General features: G+C 36.3%; 1 protein-coding gene across 1 annotated transcript in view; it reads right to left on the bottom strand.

Moving 5' to 3' along the window:
• Positions 1–18,002, bottom strand: part of USH2A (usherin) — a 372,326-nt gene that overhangs the window by 263,439 nt on the left and 90,885 nt on the right. The window contains exon 20 of the mRNA XM_059467734.1: positions 10,992–11,222. Within this exon, the coding sequence (XP_059323717.1) occupies positions 10,992–11,222 (231 nt within the window). The remainder of the gene's footprint in view (positions 1–10,991; positions 11,223–18,002) is intronic.

Below are 18,002 nucleotides of genomic sequence, written 5' to 3'. Positions count from 1 at the left end.
CTGTATTTATCAGCAATGTTTCAAATGATGGATATGTGTAGGACTCTCCTATCACACTTAATCTTTTCAATTTCTATTCAGAATAACTACTTAGGCCACATTACATAGATAAAAGTAAACACTCCAAAATTAGGTAATGCAAAACCAAAACTATCTACAAGAAAATAATGCCTACCAAAATAGAGGATGAGTAATGATATAGTCTACAATTATACAAACACACATTTCCCTTAAGATATCTGCCTCAAGGATTTTATGATGTTCAGTAACTAAAACAGAATTCATGTAGCAAATAAGGATTTTGTGCACAGAAGCCTGTCTTTTTTTATGTAGTGCTCTGTGGATGTTTAATGAAAGAGGAAGGGGAGTATGAAAAGTGAATGGACAGTGTCACAGCTAGCACAGTACAATGTCACTCTGGAGAAATGTGTCCCCACCTCTGCCATGAAGCTCTTATGCAATGTGAGGTAAACCACTTAAGTCAAACTTTTCACAGTTATTCACTTGTTATGCACTCTTCATTTTCTTGAGTGCTTGCATTCAAACACCCCATGGAGATCTGTAGAAGTGTTAAGTGCTCCTAATTGAAAAGGGGTTGATGAAAACACTACTTAAAACATATGAACTAATCTGTATACTCAGGTCCTACATATGTAAAACTCAAAAATAGCATTAATTCCTCTTTTTTTTTTTTTTTTTACACTAAATCCCTATTCATAAAACAAAACTGGTACTGTAACTGTTGTAAAAATGTATAGCAATGATTACAAAGTACTCTGGTACTTCAGTGAAAATAGCACAGGAAAAAAATTAAATCTGCATACACGTAAGAATAGACATGTACAGTAAAACACACAGAAAGCCATATACAGAACAGAAAAAGGATTTTCAAAAAGCAATAGCTGGTCCACACCATACATTGAACCTATGGAAAGACAGTTTTTAATCAACTGGTTATATGCCATCACAACATATAAATATAGCACAGCCGAATGAAGTTCGTGCCACTTATTTAACTCAATTTCTTAAGCTCTAGGTGCTTAATTTTGCAAACTAATTTTTCCCATATGTACTAATGCAGACAGCTTTTTTTTTCCTCCAAATTACCACAGTCTAATCCTGAATGATAGTTTTGCCATAATGGAATTATTCAGTCTATGATCTGATTGATTTTAGACCTTAAATACTGAATCTTAACACACGTAAATTTTTAATCCTTTAATTTCTCTATTCTGCCAGTAATTGATAAGGACAGTCATACTTAGACAAGGTCTTAATTTAATCGCCCTGAAAATCAATTAGAAGGTGAAAAGCTTCCTTATTTTATTATTATGAAAATTTCCTGATCAAATTCACAATGCAATCATAATCAATGCATGGCACCTCACACACTTTAGTCAATACATAATTCAGTAGTTACATCTTCAGCCTTTAAAAACAATATGGGAAAGAATTTGTATGTCAAAAGCAGAAATAATTTAAAGGCACAGTAATAGTCAAACACAATGTCTGAAATCATTGGACTAAATAACCCATTATAGAAATAATCTAAATAAGGGCCAGGCATGTACCAGAAAGCATTAATTTCACTTCAAGTATCTCTCCAGCTAATACAATTACCATTGTCTCTTTCCTGCAACCTTGTTGAAGGAACTTTCCATAGAATCAAAAGGAAAATTTTGGCCTGCTGTTAAGTAGGAGAGGTGAATTAGTAAAAAGCAATAGTGAAACATTTTCTTCACCCTCATCTTCACCAGCACAAAATCAACGTTGATGCCAACTTAGGCTCACCATCAGTAAAGTGAGAATTTGCATGTAAACTATTACAGGAGCTTGGTCTTTACAGATTGATGGACCTGATAATATCCAGTTGAGGGTGTTCCAAGAGCTTGTTGACATGGCTGTGAGGTCAGTCTCCACAATCTTTTAGAATCTGTGGAGATCAAGGGGAATCCCAGGAAACTGGAGGAAGGCTAACGTCACTCCTATCTATGAGAAGGGCTTAAAGGATGATGCAGGAAATTACAGGCCCATTACTCTTACTTTAGTCCCTGTCAAAGTTATGGAATGAACCCTCCTGGGAGCTGCCACAATTCCAATGAAGCCCAATTGGGAAAAGTCAGCATGGACTCACCAAGGGCAAATTGTGCATGACCAACCTGACTGCAGTCTACGACAAAGTAACTTCCTCAGTGGATGTGGCACAAGCAGGGGACCTGCTCAATTTCACCACGGCTTTCTATACAGGTTTTCTAGATATCATTTCTATAGGCTTTGCCACTGCCTACTCCTAGAGAACCTGACGTGTGATGGTCTGGACAAGTGGTCAGTGGGATGAGTGGGGACTGGCTGTCAGGCAGCCCCCAGATGAGGGTGGTAAATAGCTCCTTTTCAAACTGGCAACCTGTCACAAGAGGGGTCACTCAGAGACCAATACCGAACCTAAAGCTGTTCAGCATCTTCATAAGTGATCTGGATGACAGATCAAGTGTACCTTGATGAGATGTGATGATGACACCAAACTGAACTGGACACTTTAGAAGGGAGAGCCACCCTGCAGGAAGGCATAGATAGACTCAAAGAATGGGCTAACAAGAACCTTATAAAGTTCAGTGAAGACAAATACAACATCTTGCACCTGGGAAAACATAAACCAGGAATGTAGCACAGGCTGGTATCTACCCAGCTGGGGAACAGTTCTGTGGAAAAGGATCTGGACATCTTGGGGACAAGCAGCTCAATATGAGCAGTCAGTGTGCTGCTGTGGCAAACAAAGCCAACAGGATGCTGGATTGCACCTACAAGGACACCTCCAGCAGAGATAAAGAAGACATTATTCCCCTCTACTCAGTGCTTGTCAGGTCACACCCAGAACACCATGTTCAGTTTGAGTCCCTGCTGTGTGAAAAAGATGTGGACAGGCTGGACAGAGACCACAGAAGGGTGACAAAGATGATCAAAGGATTAGGTAGCCTGTCAAATAAGGAAATACTGAGAAAACTGAAGCTTGAGAAAAGAAGGATCAAGAGAGACCTTATCACCTTGTTCCAGTATTTAAAGAGCAGCTACAAGGAAAATGGAGAGTATCTTTTTACAAAGAGTCTTTTACCTGGAAAAGACAAGGGGTAATGGGTACAAGTTACTCCTGGGGAGAATCCAACTGGACACGAGATGAACAATTTCACAATGAGCCAGCCATTCGAATAATGTTTCCAACAAGTGGTGGGTTTTCCTAGCTCTGAACACTTAAGATTCAGCTGGAATCTAGGCCATCAGCTTCAGCTGATGCTTCCAGATTCAGCTGGAAGCTAGGTCATCTTGTCTAGATTATGCTTTTGCCAAGAAAGGCTGGGCCAAATTGTATTTTTCTTTTTGGCTATTATTTCTCATTAAATCCTTTTTTGAAAAAGTACTTTGGGTTATAAGTTTGTTATACCAGCACATGGGAATCTCACAAAAATCTTAAAAAGTACTGAAGTACTAGTATGGAACACCCACAATTGTTCTAGCAAACAAAAACTGTTAGAAATAGTTACTTTTCTTTCACATATCTCTGCATCATCAGGTATTTGAGTTTGAGAATTTCCAGAAGCATTCATACATTCACTCCAAAAGGTGACAATCCATTGAACTACTCTTTTCTATGTTCAAACCTGCTACAAATTCTTTCTTTGATCTGTACAATTTGCTTTAATTGAAGTGAAATCAGTCTCCATTTAACATACAGTACATGGATCTCTAGCATGCTAAGCTTTCAAGAGAGTCTTCATACCTTCCACTCTCTCCTTTATTTTTTAAATTAAATAAACATCATGCCTTTGTGCAGTTTCTATCACACAGCTGTTTCATTTTGTTTGCTGTTTTCAGCAAATTTCATTTCCCCAAATGTCCCTTAATGAGTCCCTCCATTTTGCACCCTTTCTTAGCGGTGCACAAGCACAAAAGGAATCCCAGAAGATGTCATGCCTGAAGCAAAACAGCACTTCCATAACTGTTTCTTCTGCTCATTCTTAGGTTTGACACTTGCAGAGAGAATGCCTACCACGTTACAAAAGCAGTGAATCACGTTTGCACAAAATTAGCAAAAGTCGAACTAGAGTTGTGACAAAAGGGAAGAACTGCTCTTTTAAAAAGTACAGTCATCTTGTGTGTTCATGACAATCAAAAGATCCAATTCTGTAACTGTTTTTTGCACAGACAGATAAAACCATGATCTAGTCTATGAAAGGGTCTTTCCACTGGCAGGTTGATGTAACAATGGGAAAGCTCCTGCTTTTACAACTTCCCTGGTACAACTCTACTGTGTTCTCTAAAAGTTACCACACACAAGGAGAAAAAAACAGTTTTAACCATGCAGTGCAGAATGCACAACACTGGCAAAAATCTACTTTATCACTAAAGGCACAAAAATGCAGAATAAGCCCCAACACACTGCCCTTGTAAGCCCAAAGCTCATGCTGCATAGTTGATCTGTTAAAGTACAAGAGGTAAATATGAAAAATAATACACAAGGTGAGATTCTTTTTTCTTCTTCTTTTCTGTGGTGGCTACAAATGAAAAAAAAAGAAAAAGGAAGAGAAAGCAGCGACTTCATACCGACAGAAAGTATGTCTGTGCCTAAAAAACGAGTTCATCTTAGTGAAAATATTACCCCTGTAACACTGGCAAGGTCAGCATCAGCTTGGCTTATTTGTTGCCTAAGTCCCTGTTGTGCATGTTCAAAAATGTTTTAAGTTGTTTTGTTCATAAAGCAGCAGAGTTCACTTTGTTGTGCCAGATCACTCCTTTTTCTCTATATGCAGCTCCTCTCTCCCGCCCTATCTTTAGGCTTCTTGGGATTCAAAAGGAAGAAAGGAAGGAATGTGTTTTTCAAGATGAAACTCTGAATTCATTTTAAGTACTAAGATAAAATTCTACCAAAAATCTCTGTGCAAACAGTTCTCAGGCAGAAAAAAGGATGGTTCCCTTTCTTACTGAAGCCAGCCACTTGACGGTGATATAGAAGATCTTTATCTTTCTTCCAAAGATGAAGATGCGGGTTCAAATCATTCTTTTGTGAAGACAAGAGGAGAAAATATAAGAAGCTGGCATAAAAATTAAAAGCATTCCTAAGGACAAGTCCTGTGGCAACAACCTAGACAGAAAGGACACAACAAAATGTGAGTTCTCCAAGAGCTTTTTAGGGTATGATTTAATATAAAACTCTGAAAAATGATTGGCAATATTAAAGGTTCCCTGACAAAGAGTATGTTCTTCAAGTCCGCAAAACAAAGGTGCGCTCTTTCTTTCTCTCAGAGTATTCAATAGCTTGGAGTAAGAATTTCTTTTGCAACAGTTTCTCCCTCAGAAAATCTTGTTTACTTTCTTCAGTTCAATGTAATGAAATAAAAAGGCTGATTCTTCAAAAGCTATGAAAGGAAAAAATGCCAGCAGAGTGACAAAGAATACATAAAGCCAAACTAAGCAAAAAGGTCAGGTTTCTCTCCTCCTCTTTCTTTCTCTCCATCATTTTGGTATAAGGCTGAAGCAAAAAAATTTAACGGCATTTGCTATAAAGTTTTGTCTATAGATTAGGGAATCCTTGCCATCAATCTGGAGAAATAGACGGACCACAGGAGAACTATAAAAGTGAGTAAAAAAACTGGCTAAACAGCAGGACTCAAAGGCTTGTGACAAGTGGCACAAAGCCCGGTGGGCAGCATTTACAAGAAACTGGTACTGGGACCAATTCTGTTTAACATTTCTATTCATTAAAATGGATCCCAGGTGATGGGATGAAGTGTGCTGTCAAAAAGTTTGGAGGCAATTAAAAAAATAAAATTAAGGGCTGCAGTGGATACACTGCAACACAGAGAAACCTTAGCAGGCTGGAGAAATGGGCTGACAGAAACCTTGTGAAATCCAGCAGAGGCAAATGCAAGTCTTACAGTGCTGTTTTGGGTAAGCTGGCATTAAAATAAAAAATAATAAATAAATAATTTTTTAAAAATAAAGAAAATAAAAAATTTTAAAAATAAATAAAATAAAATAAAATAAAGTAAAATAAAATAAAATAAAATAAAATAAAATAAAATAAAATAAAATAAAATAAAATAAAATAAAATAAAATAAAATAAAATAAAATAAAATAAAATAAAATACAAAAAAAAAAACCAACCCACAAAAATACAAAAGGTACTTGCAGCCTGGAACAAATCCAGTTTGTTCCAGGCACCAAGACAGTCAGGAGGCCAAACGACATTGAACAAGAGGCTAAGACAATAGGGTTTGTTTGGTCTTAAGCATGGAAGAATGGAGGCAATTCCTGCCTTCTTCAATTACCTCCCCAAAGGATATAAAGAAGATGAAGCCACACTTTTCTGGACCTCTGCAGTGACAGAATAAGAGGCAATGGACATGAGATCATATGCAGAACATTTTGCATAGATATAAGGGAGAAAAATAAACCAAAAGGCAGGTCAAACTGGAAACTGGAACAATATTTGGAAACATACTTAGCTACATATGGAGAAAAGAAGCAGACAAAGCCCAAAACAGGTCTAGCTGGACTCAATATGAGCAGGAAGACTAGATTATTTCTCTTCAACACTCTATTACCTTATTCTGAATTAGCGATTAAAATTAATTTCTAATGATCTCAAATCATTAATTGTATAAAGAAATGCTAGAAAATACCTAAAGAAGAAAAATAAAATAGAAGCAAAACTTGTTCAACTCATGCAACCTTCCCTCTACAAAGAAAATTGTCAATCAGGAAAAAAAAAGGCATCTCTTTCCTACTAAAAGTTATTTGGTGAAATGAACATCTTTCCCAGTTTCATTGGGTTAGTCTGACTTTATAATAGGATATATGTTTGGAAAACATTCTTAGAGGTCACAGAAACAATCCACTTACTCCAAAGCAGAATCAATTTTAGCCAGGTTATTCCTGACAAATGTTCATCTAACTGTTCTTTAAAATCTGCAGTGTCAGGCTTTCATTTCTTTCTCACAACAATGAATTCTTTTGCTCAGCTAGCTTGAATCTTTTAGAAAAAAAAGACAATCTACCTTGCTGTATTTTAAGCTTATGAGTGTATTGCTGCTTTACTCACAGTAAACACAAAAAGTTCATTCTCTTCTTTTAAACTACGCATTTTTATATGTTTTAACACCATTATCATTTCTCCTTTTAGTCTTCATTATTCTAAACTACACAATTTTCTCTGGCCTCTCCTCTTACATTGTTTTAGAATGTCTAATCCTGTTCATTTTCTTGGTATTCAGTCATAATGCATCCCCTAAAGTTCTGTTGGGATGCTGGGAAAGGTCTGCTTATTTGGCTCCACAAACTAATGAAAATATCTGCCCCTTTGACTAAAAATCAGACGTTTGCTCAAGATCCTGTGGAGTGGAATTTGTTTTACATTACTGCAAAGAGAGTTCACTGTGATGAAGAGCTATGGGGAGATCCAACACTGAATGACCACAGCCATTCTCAGCTCCTCTGCTCAGAACAAATGTAAACTCTGCTTGTGCAGTGTTCCATGGCAAACTCATTAAGAAACATTGTTACTGGAAAGATCCTCCACTCTGAGAAATGTCTGTGTATCCGAGCCAGAATCTGGCAGTAAAAACACTAGCACAGATATCAATATTTTTTTAAATACACATTTTTAAGACCACTTTACAACACTAAAAACGTCCTTGTAAAAAAAAGTTCTCCTTGTAATGCTTAATATATTAACATCTTACCTCATACAGTTATTTTCTAATTATTACAGAGCTGAACAGGCATCATGTAGAGGTTAGCAAAGATAAGACATACTTCTTTTTAAGTGTATCCTATTTCAGAAAACTTGGAATCAAAGCAAGGCCAAACACAAAACTTTCTTCAGAGTATACTGCATTTTGATCAATATTATATTAATAATTTTGTTTTAAAACAAGTAGCATCCAAGAGGAATGACATTTGAACTCCAAGCTTGCTACTTCTACACCCTGTATAAAATAGATATTACTTCTCTTGATGACAAGAGAACCAGAAAGGCAAACACAGCAATGGTACTACAGCATTCTTACTCCAGACTCACAGCCACAGCACACAAGCTGGACCAATAAAAGCAAACCACACAAAAGAAATCATTTGTAAAACCTCCTAGCCAATTCTAGAGGTCCTTTTAAGTATAAAGTCTCGCATTAAGTAGAATCTGAACTTCAGCTCCCCATTAGTTAAATCATACCACTTGGTTGTCTCATGAAGATATGGAGATAAACACCTAAATACCTCAATTTTCAAAGTGATGGGAGATGGATAAGTTCCTTCACTAAAACAAGAACACTTAGATACAACAAATGCTGTTGTATCTAAGAACTTCAAGGAATGCAAATATCAAAAATCAAAATCTAAAAATCTAAAAATCTAAAAATCAAGTCTGCATCATTTGGGAAATGACATTATACATGGCTAAAACACTTCACATTTTGAACAGCTATGAAGTTGCATGTAGACAGTATGAGCAGAAAAAGTCCTTTTACTTTATTTCCTCTCATCTAATGTGTACTCAGAACACACCTTCCTGCGCAGCTGGAGGCTTTGTTACACACAGGACACTGCTTAGCATAGCCAGTGTTTATTGAATAACTTTTATTTTTTTAAAGATGATTTTGGAAAATTTCCCAGAAAATACATCTGCCCCTAATACTTGCACCATGGACGGTAAGACCAGCCAGGAAGGTAGTGAGGACAACTGCATTTATTAGCAATGAATAAACTGATCAATCTTTTTCTGGATTAACAGTGGGAGATCCCAGACACACCAAGAAGTATCTGTCTGCTGACTGACACGTACAAGCTGGCACACTTTTGTGTCAAAAATGTACACAGCTGCATGCACACTGAAGCTGTTCCATCCATAAAGCACAATTGCCAGCTGCTTGTCTTCAGAAATGGGTCATAAGAGAGGGTCTCAACAACAAAACAACTGCAGAGTGCAGTTAAAGAATATTTTTCATCCCCTTAAGCGTCTGTCTTTCTAAACTCTCCTGGATTTGCCATCATTTTCCCCTCCATCATGTTTTGGAAGAAGGACAGATGACCTACTAAGAAAAACCGAGATATATATTTCTTAAAGTCTTTATTGAGTTACCAAACCTGAACTACACATTTTTAGGTACCAAGCGTAGACTGATTTAACCTGATTGTCAGTCATTACTAGCAGATGTCTGGACAAATTGCTTAGTGTGTTTTAGTTCCAGGTTGTCTCCAAACACTCTGACTAATAGCTGGTAGAAGAGAACATAATCCAAAGCTATGATGAATTATATTTATCCATACAGCATTATCAGCCATCACCTGCCAATATGAAGGGAGCTTTATTTTAAGATCTTCTAACCTGCCTGTCCAAACTCTCTCAAATCATCTTGGCCATCACAATGAACTTTACTCGAGGCATCAGTCTCAGCTTATGGAGTAGAACTAAACGCCAGAGTGAATCAAAACTTGGGTAGACTGGTGTTGGGCTTGCTTGGTTAAAAATAGTCACAACTGACAACAAAAGACATATCAAAGGGGTCAAACAACACATCAAAGGGGTTTTTTCTAAATATACAGTAAAGGGTGCAAACTGATGTGAGGAAAACCATTGGGCAATTTAGATGAGGAAAGGAGTTCAACAGCTGTTCCTACAGATTCCCACACAGAGACAGGTTGTGCCAGTCAACACAGTGTCAATATTTAACTAATGCATTATCACTTTTTATTATTATTTATCAGTCAAGTAAGCACCTAGCTAAAAAAAAATGTGAAGGCATCTTCAACTTTTTTTTAAAGTCAGATTCACCAAGTGATCATAGAGAAGCAAGAATCTGATTTCTGTTTTAGACAAAACCTGAAATCGCACATACACATTTGCAAGTACCAAGTGCTCTAACATTCTTGCCAGAATTATACCCATGGTGAAGACAAGGAGTGTCTTCTTTGAAGAAACAGCTGAGTGCTCTTCAAAGCTCCAGCATTCTTTTTTGTGCCAAGAGTGCTGCATAGTTTTTGCAGCCCTTCTCTCTCTGAACAAACAAGTACCACGTTAAGTTGTGTCACTGGTGTGGCCCCAGCACCATCAGTGTGCTAGCTAATGCTTGCTGTTGCAGTCACCCAGATTCCTTTTGGATTTCCCCTTCCTGCTGTCATTCTCATGGCCTGAGATAAATATACACGCACACATATCTTTCATACTTTTTTTTTACGTCTTCAACTCTGCTGTTTCTTCTTTTAAACACTCATAGTTCATGCAGGCAAATGCAAGATTTCACTTACAGACTGCTACAACATCTCAAATGTGCTGTCAGGTTAATTTCTGAAAAAACATACTGTCTGCATCTTTGCTTTACCCCAGAATTCAAGATATCAGCAAATGGTGAGAATACAGAAATAGGTCATAGGTCTGCTTCAATCTGAAAATCTCATTTTTCTAAAGTAAAATAACTAATCAAGAAAAAAGAGGGAATACTCAAAGGCCCAGAAACAGTGGAATTCTGTCAGAGTAGCAGGCTTTTCTCTTTCCTTAACAAAACAAACAGGATCACAACACAAATGCTCTGAAACTGGAAGACAGAGCTTTTTGAGTGCTTATGCAGCCCCAGGAACCCTCAAAAATGTACTAAACAAAACACATCTTAGCACTCACAGCAAATTAATTACAAACTTTTTATCCCAGAATAATAAATAAAATCTTATATTTACAATGCAAAGCCAAGTCAAATATGCAGCAGCATCACTGTCATGTACATCTCTCTGCCCAAACATGAAGTAATAAAAATCCCACATGTCCAGTGATTTCCACAGCCTTTTTAAGTGAGAATCAAAATAGCCCATACATCACTAATTATTACATAACTTTAATAAATTAGAACTTATCTAGTTTAACATTTAAGCTTTACAGAACATGATACTAAATGATAAAATGAATGCCAAGTTCAATTAGTACATTTTAAAGTAATTTAAATGCATTTACCTGTAAAGTAGGTATTGGTGGGGAGAGTGGAACTCGCAAATCTGTAATATCCATTTCCTGGGAAACGGATCCCTTTTGTTACTTCTATATTCATTGCAGCTAAAGATGAATCCATCCTTTCCACCTGGTAGATGGGAGAAGGCCCATTAAGCTCTTCAGGTTCATCCCAGATTATCTTTATTGTTGTGCTGTTTATGCCTTCAACACGAGGGGCACTAAGTTTTCTTGGAGCTGTGGACAAAAAAAGTTATCTAGGTATCACTATCCATAACACTTGGGGAATTATTTTTTGCACATAACAATCTTTGCAAAACATCCTGTTTAATTTCTGATCTTAAGAATAAACACAGATATCCAAAGAAGCTTAATTAGGAGAGGAAAAAACCCTCAAAAAACATTCTTAATCTTTATGAGACACTTTCAGTTGCACAAGAAATACTTTGTTTATTCAGGCCTTAGACATATGTCTCTATAATTATATCTAAAATATTTTTGTTCGTAATCTTTGAGAATATTAATCAACATCTTCATAAAAAGTATATTTGGATTCCTTCCTTCCTTGATGGTCCCCACATGTCAAACTTCCTGTAAATGTGTATCTGTATGACTTTCACAAGGGGACGTGAGCGAACGACCAAAGAAAAATTTGAGCAGTCATAACTCTTGTTACATCTCAGCGTGGTACATGACAACAGGGGTCTCTTGTCACTGGACTTACCCTCACCAAGAGGAGCAGAACAGCTCTCTCTCCACAGCCCTGCAGACCCTTCAAGTTGTTCTCATGATGTGCACACCAGACAGTAGCTTGTCTTCAGATAATGGCTCACATCAAGAAAACTACCCTCTCTAATTTTTCTCCACCAATTCTGGTGCACACCAGGACTCCAAACAAGACTGCTTCCACAAAGGTAGCAGCATAAGATAGTTTTACATTATGGGATGATCCTCCTACTGTTAAACCCAATACTGTGATATTCTTTTAAACACTCTGATAGCATTGGCTACTCTACAGCTGAGTTATTAACTACAATTATTCAATTTTTTAATAAAAGGATGTACAGTAAGCCACTGGAGGGCAGCATGACGTGTTTGGATAATGACGGTCCTACAGGTGGAAAGAAATGGACCATCCCTGAAACAACAGAAGGCGTCACCTGGAGAAGTATGAGAACACTTTCCTATGTACAGAATCTATTTACATCTTATCCTGCTTTTTTCTCACCCTTCTTTCCCCAGTAATGAGAAGGATTTAACAACAGGAACAACTTCACTTGTGCCCAGGAAGTGAAATACAATGACAACTTGTAAAAATTACTTGTTCCCATAATGACACAGTAAAGCACAATAAACGCCTTTCAAGAACAATAAAACCTGAATTAAAATATGGGCCTTCAAAATCTGACACATTACTTCACAGCCCAGCATTGTACATAGCATGAGTTCTTTAGAGAAGGAGAGATTGCTTCATTTAAAATTAATTAATAACATCTTTTTAAACATTCCTGCATTTCCAAGATCATTAACACATTTTTCATTTTTCCTATTTGCCAGTAGTATATTACTTCTTTATTTTTTCTTTTTCTTTGTCCCCCACGCCCCATAACTTGACAGATAGTCTTCTTGGAGAAAGCAAGGAGAGGGGGAACTGGGAAACTGCCAAAGGCACTATGTGCTGTAAATTCCTGCTTAGGTATCATTTATGACTTCACAATCTAATTAGTATTTCACACGATGGTAGAAATTTACAATGTCAAAATTGAAGTAATGCAGTGTGAGGTCATAAGCTTGCCTGCATAAGCAGGGCAGAGCACTAATGAATTGTGGTATTAATGCACAAGTTTAAATAGAAAACATGGCTTAACAATCAAAACTTCATCTCTGAGGGAACCAGCCTACGTCAGCATTTTAAATGCAAACCGAAGAGGTTGAGCCCTCCAGTTCAGATTACTGATGGCAAAACAGAAATGCTAAAATTCATTATTTTTAAAATGCATACAGCTGACTAGCATTCATGACAATAACTACATCTTCCTTTAAAGTCTAGTATTAATAAATGGCAGTTACTTGGACCATAATTATGGCATCTCTGATACCCAAACCTGAAGCTTTTATGGGGCTTATGCAATTAACTACTTAAATGCATCGTAACACTTGCTTCTCTGACAGGGGAGTATTGATTTTTTAATCATTTTCCAGTCTCCTCTAGCACAAATAAATGTACTACAGTTACAGTTAATGCACTGTGTACACGCATTAAACACTGGCATGACACAATTTATTATTTTGTGATATATGGAACACAAGACTACCCTTTCAGAAAGTAACATCCTTGCTATAGCACTAGTATTTAAACTACAGTCTCCCCGATGCTTGAGAATTCTTGTGCATCAAGACAACACATCAGCACATCAAAACTGTACATAATAGGTTACATAAGTATTTAAAAACAAAAATAACAAAAAAATCCAAACAAAAAAACCAACTGCACACAAAAACAGAAGGTCTTGAAATAAATCTGTAGCACTAGCCCAGCAGGGTACTAAATGCTGAAATTAAAAATATTCAACATTAAAAGATTCAGTATGTATTTTCCTAAAGGTGTCACTGTGGTACCTGTAGCTACTTTCTGAAAGATGAATGGATTATAATTTTACCTATTTAATTTTTTTTAGTCACGTTCTGTTAAGACACATCTGTCAAAATAATGAGCATACTGCATTTTAGTGGATTCAAAGTCACATTTTTGTGTATTTAATTATGTAGTTTTAATGTCCTGCTATATATTACATATTTAATATATTATAAGGCTAAAACAGTATTTAAAAGCCCATGATAGCTGCATGCCATTGTGTAGCAGAGGGCACAGAAAAGACCAATAAAGACAGATGGTCCATACAGCTTATGTTGAAGTCATATATCTAAATATAGATGTTGCTACACAGGTCATTACAAACAAGCCTTTCCCATGTGTTTATGCACACACGTGTACACAAAAATGAAGTTGGTAAGTAAAGAGCAGTTAATTTTGTTTTGTTTGAAATAATATCATTTTAGTTTTAGGCTCGAAGACAGATGCCAGCATTTCGCTCTGAACAGATGGTAATTCCATCTAATAGTGCATCTCTGTATTAGTAAGGTCTGTTGTGTATACAAACAGTAATAAACACTAGGTAAGGATCAAAATAAATTTTAATTGTTGACATTAAATTCTGGCAGCCATGGTTCTAAGGATACAATACTCCTTTCTCAAGTCTGTCAGGTTTACTAATACAACTGCTAAAGCTTTTCCCTACTCTGCCAGATTCTTGTCCCAGGAATAACATATTTACACTGTGGCTAAATTTTACAGGCTTACATATGTTTGAGTAACTTCTGCTAAGCTTACTGTAGGTAGGTATTTGTGTACTCTTCCACCAAAATCCTGAAGTAGACACTGAAAGGTTCAGGAAGGTAAATCAACAAAAAGTCTACCATTTTTAACTGTTGAATCCCAAATGCATACATACAAAATAAAAGAGAAAAAATGCCAAATTCAAGGAAAAAAGTTACAGAAAATATCTTTTTCTTCTCATACTGGAGTTTACCTTGCATGTAAAACTGCACACCTCACTATGGGTCATGCATTTCATTTTTGATTCCAGTAATTAGTCCAGAGGACCTTGAGTTTGCCATTGCATTTCAGGTATGTTCTCCTTTTCTGGACTCACAATGGTATCAGTCATTTCAACAACAAATGAGTCAAACAATAATACCTACATCTTCCGACAATATTTTGAGTAATAGGAAATTCTTTAGAGTCCATTTTGGGCTCCTTCCCAAAATAAAAGAACAAAACCCATGCACATCAGACATCAAAAGAAAATTTAGTAACATGGATATGTTGCAATCATATTTCTTTTAAAAAAGATGTAATCCACTGTATTTTTTGAAAATCATGAAAAATATATTGCTTCCACCATATGGGACAACCAACGACTCACCAACCGATTTAAGATGCAGCATATTGAGCTGACCATATGTTACAGTGCTGTTGAATGGCTGAGTGATTCATGCCCGTCACATTCTAGTATATCAATTAAAGCTCCTTGAAGTCTGCATGATTTGTGTCTCTGTTATTAAACCCTGCTAATTCATCCCACTTACACATCTGTTATAAATCTCTAGGAGTGCTGCATGATTCATGGCAATCTGTGAGCATGGTACAGCAAATTCTTCTCCTTGTAATTAACAGTAAATTGTTTTACTGCCATGCAATGAATTTTTCAGTTATATTGCAAATGAACTCCTAAATGCACGGTTCTTTCCTAAGAACTGACTTATATTATTAGGCAATTAAAAAGTATTGCTTTGAACCAAAAGCTTTTAATCAAGAGGAATGCAACTTAAACATAGCTTTAAAATATTGCAAATTTGACAGAGAGGAAAAAGAATAAACTGAGCTGTTTTGAGCTATTTTATGGCATAATATGTGGTTGGTGAGGAAGAAGAAACAAATAACTTTTAATTCCCTACTGATTCCCTGAAACTCAAAGAGCAGTTTAACTACAGCTTGAACACTTGGCAAGACAAGTTTGAGCAGATTCTATTTATCTCAGAAGTTACTTAAGTCATCTGTCATTACGAAATTTCTCAGATTACTTTACACTTTTCTAATTGTAAAACAGCGTCTTTATTCTTGGAATAAATAATTGGATAATTAGCCAAGCTGAATCATCAGAGGATTCCAGTGCTGCTCAAGTGTTCTTGTCAAAGGTGAAGCAAATTCATTTCAGCTTTGCCTCTGTAGCTTTCTGAAGAGGCTTTGATTTTTTTTTCCTGCTACATTCTTGGCAGCAGCCTCAAATTCATGAGTCCATACATCAAGTCAGTAGTTTAACAACAAATGAAATTAAATTCAAAGAAGGGAAACTAATTGAAGGACAGCAACAAAAGTGTTTGGTAATGTGCTTTTTAATATGGCATGCCACATTTGCATGATAATTTTTCCTTTTTAGCATGGAGCAGAAAGTGACTAGCTTAATGAGGGATTATTCAAGACAGGAATGAACAAAATGCATTCATAACTAAGAACAAAGATTGTATTATGAAACGGAAACAGGCAACTGCCGAGAAGTAACTGGATGATTGGTTTATGCATTATGAATAAAAAGGTAGAAAAATATTTATATTAGTATTCACTAATGACTATATATACAAGATTGTTGTAATTAAAATTATAAATTAACATATTAAGAGTGCTTGTTTAATCACTTTGGGTCCTATTCACAATGAAGAGACTTATGTACATGCATGCAAAACAATCTGTGTTTCCAGGCCAGCAGCAAATGGCCCTCGTATTTCTTTTCTGTAACAAAGGAAACTATACATTTCTTACTACCTGATTAATGGGTACTGGTGATTTTAAAATTGAGGCATAGCCTTTTGTAGAAAAGCCATTTATGACAGACATTAACAAATGAGGCTTTTGAAAAGGGTCTGCACCGGACCTTATCCATGAATGGAAAAAATGGGAAAAAATGGACAAATAACTCAGATTAAAAGGGTAATCAAAAATAAAACAACACGGAGTGTAAGACAGCCCAGAATCACCCCAGCAAACCCAGAGGCAACTCCAAAGCCCCAAATACAACCGGTTGAGAAGTCTGCCAAGAAGCCAGATGCAGCTGGTGCTGGAAGAATTTCTCCCACAAATTAGCTTCTGAACCTTGTAATTGCCATCAAAAGCAAAAGATCAGGAATACAATGTGCTGGGTAAATGGCAGCAATCACAAATCAAATACTTTGCTATGTCTTAAAAAGTGCTTTTTAAATGAATTTTTTTTTAAATTAAGGGCAAAGGAAAGGCAAACTTAATTACAAGAAGTAAGCTTAGTCACACAGCAGCTCATGAAACACAGCTGTATAGATTGTTTAAGGCAACCTCTGACTATTTGATTTGAGATTAGTAGCGTAAGCAATTGTACTGGTCCAAGCATTCACATGACTAATTTCATCCTGCTGAAATGATAGAAAATTATAGGAATAAAATGGCATTTCTCTGCCTCTGAAAAATTTTGAAAACATGCATGTTTTGCGTCGGTAATTCCTAATTTCATGCAGACACATTGTAACAAAAATTAACTTTCAAAGGATCAGGTCTCTCACTGGTACCAGCTAGTTAAGTTCTATAGGTACCATTTCAGAATCCTGAAATGAGAGAAAACCATGCAACAAAACCTGCTTTAGAAATTAAAAAAAAGAAAAAAGAAAAGGCCTAAGACATAGTAAAAACAACAGACTGAATGCCATTCTCAAAAATAAATAGGAATTTGAACATGGCAGAACCCAGAGAGAAGAATAAAGGAAAACTTTGCTCTATGTATTGAGTTGAAAAATGTGTAATTATTGTCTAATATTGCTCTCAGTTACATATATGCAGATCCACTTGCCAATCCTGTGATAGCACAGACTAAGGCAAAGTTCAAACTGGATTTCAAATTTTCAAATAAAATTTCAACAATGAACTTTTCCTCATCTATGAGCCAAGGATTTCAATAGCATGAGTAGAATATTGCAGTGCATAAAAGTGTTTCAAATTCCACAAGGATTGTGGAAGCTGCAGCTTCTTCATTTATGATTTAAAAGATGGATTAAGAAGTATGAAACACTTAACTGCATATATAAAAGTCTGCTATGTATGTATTTATATCAGTACAGATCAAATTTAGGTTCTCTTTCAGTCCAGTCACCTTCTCTTTGAAGGTAACAGGGATGGGTAATTCTCTTCTATTACCTTCCTACACTTATTTTGATCTTTCATCCCAATACTGCATTTATGCTAACACTGATGTTCCAACAGTTTTTACCATTCTTGGAGCACCAGGCATAACTGCTCTTTTATTTAGCTCACCCCCCTGGCTTCATTTGCATTTGTAACACTCAGCCTTTTTATAAAATAACTCCATTCCTAGCAAACTTTGTTTTCTCACACTCTCCCCTCCCATTCTTCTGATTTGTCTTCTTTATTACCAT

This window comes from Ammospiza nelsoni, chromosome 3 (genome assembly GCF_027579445.1).
Source record: "Ammospiza nelsoni isolate bAmmNel1 chromosome 3, bAmmNel1.pri, whole genome shotgun sequence".
Taxonomy (NCBI): domain Eukaryota; kingdom Metazoa; phylum Chordata; class Aves; order Passeriformes; family Passerellidae; genus Ammospiza; species Ammospiza nelsoni.
Note: the sequence above shows the minus strand (reverse complement) of the source record. Positions and strands in the feature narration are given on the sequence as shown.